The sequence below is a fragment of the Pelobates fuscus genome, chromosome 2 (assembly GCF_036172605.1).
Source record: "Pelobates fuscus isolate aPelFus1 chromosome 2, aPelFus1.pri, whole genome shotgun sequence".
NCBI classification, from domain to species: domain Eukaryota; kingdom Metazoa; phylum Chordata; class Amphibia; order Anura; family Pelobatidae; genus Pelobates; species Pelobates fuscus.
This window is the reverse complement of record NC_086318.1, coordinates 123,392,168-123,398,167: the sequence shown is the minus strand read 5'-3', so window position 1 is coordinate 123,398,167 and position 6,000 is coordinate 123,392,168. Positions and strand designations below refer to the sequence as shown.

General features: G+C 38.4%; 1 protein-coding gene across 1 annotated transcript in view; it reads right to left on the bottom strand.

Moving 5' to 3' along the window:
- Nucleotides 1–710: 710 nt before the first annotated feature.
- Nucleotides 711–6,000, bottom strand: part of SAMD7 (sterile alpha motif domain containing 7) — a 42,150-nt gene continuing 36,860 nt past the window's right edge. The window contains exons 8-9 of the mRNA XM_063441036.1: nt 4,530–4,640; nt 711–1,166 (exon numbers count right to left, since the gene is read on the bottom strand). Of these exons, the coding sequence (XP_063297106.1) occupies nt 900–1,166; nt 4,530–4,640 (378 nt within the window). The 3' untranslated portion in view covers nt 711–899. The remainder of the gene's footprint in view (nt 1,167–4,529; nt 4,641–6,000) is intronic.

The following is a 6,000-nucleotide window of genomic DNA, read 5'->3' as shown; positions in this document are numbered from 1 at the left end:
TTGAGTACATACACTTGTTTAGCGCTGAGGCGCTCCTATTATTATTATTATTATTATTGCCATTTATATAGCGCCAACAGATTCTGTAGCGCTTAGAACTATAAACACTACAGCACTTGGTAGTGGTTATGGTGTTGGAGTATTCCTTTAAAGAGGCACTCTAGGCATCATAACAATTACAGTGTTCTGTAGTTGTTGTTGTTATTGTTATGCCAGGAGTCCCCTGATGCCATCTCACTGCTAAGAGTCAAACCATTTGAGCGATGTGACCCTAGATAAAAATGTATTTTGTCCTTATTACGTCTCTGTAATGGTTCCCACATTTTGTGTTATGAGAGGTATATAGATATCTTCAAAATTAAAAAACAAAACAAAATGTACCTATTAGAACGTAATTCATTGGCCGAAAAGGGTCAGCTGACACTTTCAGCCAATGAATACTGTCCAGAATTGGTCAGACTGGGATATTAATAAAGCAGTATGGGAACTCCCACTTTAACAATATCAAAGAAGACTGGAAGGACCACAGTCACCTAGGTAAGTGTCAAACCAAGGGAAAAAAACAGTTTAACTCCTTCCATACATATACATGCGGCGTGTGTGTTTGTGCTTTAGGGTGCACACCCTTATGTAATAGGCTGCGCACGCCTACTTTTGTTTGCATGATATAAAACAGGACCTGTGTAGCAGAATGAGGACAAACACATCAATAAGCGAATCATCTGCATTGTCTGTTTACTAAATATAGATGGACATTTTATTACATTCCAGAGAAGGCCGTCTTACATATTATCTCTTTTTATGTAGGTACATTTCTCTGTGTAACTATGAGGCAGTGCAAAACAGATATTGAACAATATTTACTACTACAAACTCTTCCATTTTGCTGTCATAGCCACTCAACCTTTGAGATAGTTCATCTGAAATTCATTTTGTGTCAAAGGTAAATCGCAGGAGTTCTCCTTTGTTTCGGATGTCATTGATTCTGTAGTCTTCAGAATATCTAAATCCTTTGGACAGGGACTTGGAGCCATGTTGCTGTTGTTGCATTGAAGGGGTGATAATACATCCGTTGGCTGGTCTGTTGACACTTGGGCAGTGGATGGCATAGGTCCTGTTATTGGAAGATTCGCCATGTGAAATATGTTTCCCAAACGGCACGAGATCTACAGAGAACAAATAAGATTGACAGTCAATCTGAGAGCCTCTACTTTGGCAGCATTCTTTTCTGCATGTTATAGGACTTATATCCTTTAGTTCAGGCATCCCCAAACTCCGGCCCTCCAGATGTTGGTGAACTACAACTCCCATGATTCTATGAATGAAATAGATAGGCTAAAAATCATGGGCATTGTAGTTCAGCTACATCTGGAGGGCCGGAGTTTGGGGAAGCCTGCTTTAGTTGAATGCAATGTGTTGCAGCATTAGAGTATCCAACCCTACTGATCCAGAATTTTAAACTACTATGCATTTACTAATTTTGAGAATCACTGCTTGTTTGTTGCTGCAATATAGTTTTTCAAGATTTTTTTTTTTCAAAGGGACACTGTAGTCTTCAGAACCACTACAGCTTAATATAGCTGGCTTAGGGTATACAGCCTGTCCCTGCAGTCTCAGCAGTGTAAACACTGCCTTTTCTTAGAAATGGCACTGTTTACATGGCTGCCTAAGTCCACCCCAGTGACAAATCCGAGGATTGACATTCAGCATTTCCACGCTCTGCATGGAGATGCTCAACGTTCCCCATAGATATGCAATGGGGAAACATTGGATTGGCTGACCTGATCAAGATTGATGATCTCAGCCAGGGAGATTGGATGGCAGCACAGAGACCAGGGCTAAAAGATAAGTAAATCTGATAAATAGTAGAACACTATAGCGTTAGTAGAACACGTTTGTATTCCTAACTCTACAGTGTTCTTTTTAAAAAATCTTGCAGGTCTTTTTGATAGCACTAGAGTAGCATTTATGTAATATATTTAAAAAAAAAAAAAAATCCAAATACTCTTATGACTGTAATGCTATAAAAACTTTGGATGGAAATACTGAGTAAAAAATGTATATAATTAGGAACCTGGTTCCTCAATCACAAGGAAACGGATGATGAGTAATACATATGGGATGGTGACAACTAAGTTGGAAATCCTTAAGGGAAAACTGGGTGGTCTGTTCTATATTCAAGCCAAAAGAAACAAAACAGTTCGTTTACAGAAAAGGACTTACACTTGACTCTGTGACAGATATATTTAAAAAAAAAATTGAATCAGTTTATGTACTCCTAGAAGTAATATCAAGTTTGTAAGGAATGGGGAAAAAATATAATTTCATTAAAAAATAGGGCAGTTTTCATGATTAAGTTCATGTTGTATTATATAAATCTCATTATAATAAATATATCAGGGCTTAAATTTCCAAGTTACTATCCAGACTTGCCAGACCTAAAGGTTTCTTGCCAGTGAAAGCATCTTGTACTGTGTGATCTCTGAGAGTGGACAGAGTAGTATCATTCGTAGCTATCCTACTCAAACATGACCTAGATTAAGTAGTTCATTGTAGTGAAGTTAAGAAACCAGTACATTATTAAACTTGCTCTAAGTGTTCCTGCATTACTATATGTGCGAAGAGGAATTGGAAATCTATTATGCAGGAAGGAAGGAATACAGGCTGCACAGTGTCTGAGTTGTCGGGTGGCTTCTACAGAGCTTTAAAGGACCACTATAAACATCCAGACCACTTCAGCTCATTCAAGTGGTCCGGGTGCAGTGCCCATGTCCCCTTAATCCTGCAATTGTAGTTATTGCAGTTATTGAGAAACTGCAATAATTACAATGCTTCTGGGTCATTAGCAGACTTTTGGTCGACTAACTGACGCTGGACGTCCTCATGCTCTTCATGAGGACATCCACTTCACACAAAACCCAATAGGAAAGCATTGATTCAATGGTTCCCAATGGGGCTGTCCTAATGCAATTGAGAATCACAGTAACTACTTATTAACTTGTATGTATATCTCATGTATGTCTTCTGCGCAAGGTTAGAGCCACTAACTATGTGGAGATAATCTATACATTGTTATAAAATTCAATATGAAAAAATTATTGCAAGAATGACATCACCAGTGTGCAGTACTGAATACAAAACATGATCTGCCCCTCTAAGTAAACGACAGGTAATGTGAAATATATATGAAACCACGAGGATTGCACTAACCTGAACATGCATATATTATAAGGGAGCTGCTAGGCCAATTCATGCAACATATGTCTAGCAAGTAAATCAATTAATATCATAAGAGCAGGTATTAGGTTGCTAGGATAGGACCTGCTAAAAATGGGGTACATTGACGCTGTGGCAGGCTTATGCAATGTTTGAGTATATGCTGTAACTAAACCCCATTATTTTTGCCTAGATTAGGTGTTCTTACAAAAAAAAAACCTATTACATTCTATGAGTTTTTAAATTGCTCTTTAGTGAATGAGTAAGTGTGCTGGGTCTTGTATGATATATTATTTCAACAAGCAAATCATGTTTTCAAATCTTCTGCATCATGAATGGTGACATAATTAAAGCAATTATACCCCCTAATAACTGTAACTTCCACAGTACCCTAACATGTACACCAACCTTATCTGTATCCCATGATCTACTTTAACAATAACCCTTAACCCAGTTCAGTACCCTATCATTACTTGTATTCTTTAACTGTTATGGTAGCCTAACACACGACCGCTAGACCTGATGCTAACCCAAACACGAACTCTAAAGCATAAAAATAAAAATGTAATATTGTGGTGTATTGATATCCCCAAACAACCACTAGGGTATCTTATTCCTTTAGTTCACCATTACGAACTATTCCATCAGGCACATACCCAGAATGTTCCCTTACGCTCTGATTCCTGACATAAAAGCTTGAGTCTTAGCTACGTGGAGTCAATTTTGTGCTATTCTTATGACGCACTATTTAATATATCATCAGGATGTTATGACACACTATATCATGGCTAATTATGGCTGTTATGGTAGAACTCTACTGGTGGAGTGCTGACAGCGTTTGTCAAACTGTTTTCAAAAGAGTTTACCAAAAACACCCTCAGTTTAGGACATTATATGAGGTCACTTACGCTAGTATGCATCTAAAACATTTGTATTGGTAAGCAGTATTTGGCCATGCTAAATCACATTTAACTCTTTAAGTCAGTTTGTCCGTGCCAAATGGTAAAAAGCATGGTGAATCCCAACTATATAAATATTTTGATTATTTAATGAGGAAATTTCCTCATAAGACCCCAAGATGAGGGCACTGTCTTTTAGTGCCAGTTAATTTTCTATTTTTTTTTCAAGCTGCTTAGAAATAGTTTTGCAAATATAAGAGAAACTGCACACTAACCAAAGCAATAAGCTGTAATGATTATGGTCCTTGAAGTGCCAGTTTCAATATGTGTGTTTTTGTGTTAAACCTTATTAGTACTGTTCATACCAACTCAGGACTATTGACAACCCAGCTTATTGAACACTGGAACCAATACCTGTGAACGGATTTTGAGTGCTGGTCCAAGCTTTAAACCCATTGTATCCAAGAGATGTTCCTCAGTCAGTAAGGGTAGTGTTACTCCATCAATATCATGGTCCTTAAAAACCTGTATTCATTAAAAACATTGAGTCAAATTGAATCTACTAAAAACCTCGATTAAGTCTCAATATACATTTTTTCTATCTCTGTAATAGACTTGAATCAGGCATCTGGTCCCCCAAAAGTTGATGGCTCGCAACTCAAATAATTATTTGAAAGCAGAAGATGGCCAGTAAATCATGGGAATTGTAGTCCAGCATCATCTGGGGCGGGGGGGGGGGGGGGGGGGGGGAGGGGGTTAAGGCTGAGATTTATGCAGATGAGACAATCCAGATCAAATAACCATTTAGAGGGGGCATAGGGTGAACTGGCACTCCAGGACTGAACTATAAAGTGTTACCCACCTTCCCATCCCCAACTGATTAAAGTGAGGGACCCTCAATGCTCTGTGCTTGTTGCATTCCTGTTGATTTTCCTTATTTATTTATATTTATTTATTTATTTATTTATTTATATTTCCTCATCGGAATCTGACCTGACCCACTGCATCCCGCTCTCCTCATAACATCAACAGAGGAGCATCTTGGGGGATTAATCCCGTTTTTCTTTTCAGTCTTATAAGTATGTTTTATTATACATATCTGTATGTCAAGGCGACTTCCTTAGATTATAGACCTTGTGTCTATGCACCTTTTTGACATAATTGGCCCTTTAACAGTTATACAGATAATTTGAGACATTTACGTTTGCATATCCCCAATAATTGTGTTTCATAAATCATATTTAAATAGCACTTGATCACAAAATGAATACCAGGACTCATCGCAATAGTGTATTTTGCACCCCAGGTATTGACATTCCATACTTTTCTCTTGTTTGCAGGCTTATAAAACAATAGTTCTTATGAACTAGTGAATTGGCTAGTATCCCATCTACATCCTCTGTCTGGGAATACATGGCAAATGCACCTGTCACAATGTACCAGCATGTATCTGGGGAGGCAAAACATGTACTGCCCTTGGAGTATGCCTGTAATTTTACAGTAATTGTCTGTTATTGTGTTGTTCTGCTTACTTTCATCGCAATCAGTGTCTCTTTGTATTGCTGTGTGCTGCAACTATTATACTGCTGATAATTCGATAAAATGTGCCACTCAACGTTGTGGACACATTACCAGGTCATATGTATTACAGCAGGTAAACTGATTTGGGAAAAGACTTCGAGATTTCTATTTGCAGTTTCTGAGGTGAAGATCCCTTGCTGCAGACAGCAATATGAGGAATTGTACTTTGAATGCCCCTTCCATTGCCACTGTCAGGCCTTAAGCCTCCCGATGTCTCCTTATGCTTCCGGGTTTGACGGAGCTTAGCCACACCCCCATTGACGCGGTCTGCTATTTAATGCGACCGCACCAGCTAATAGACGCT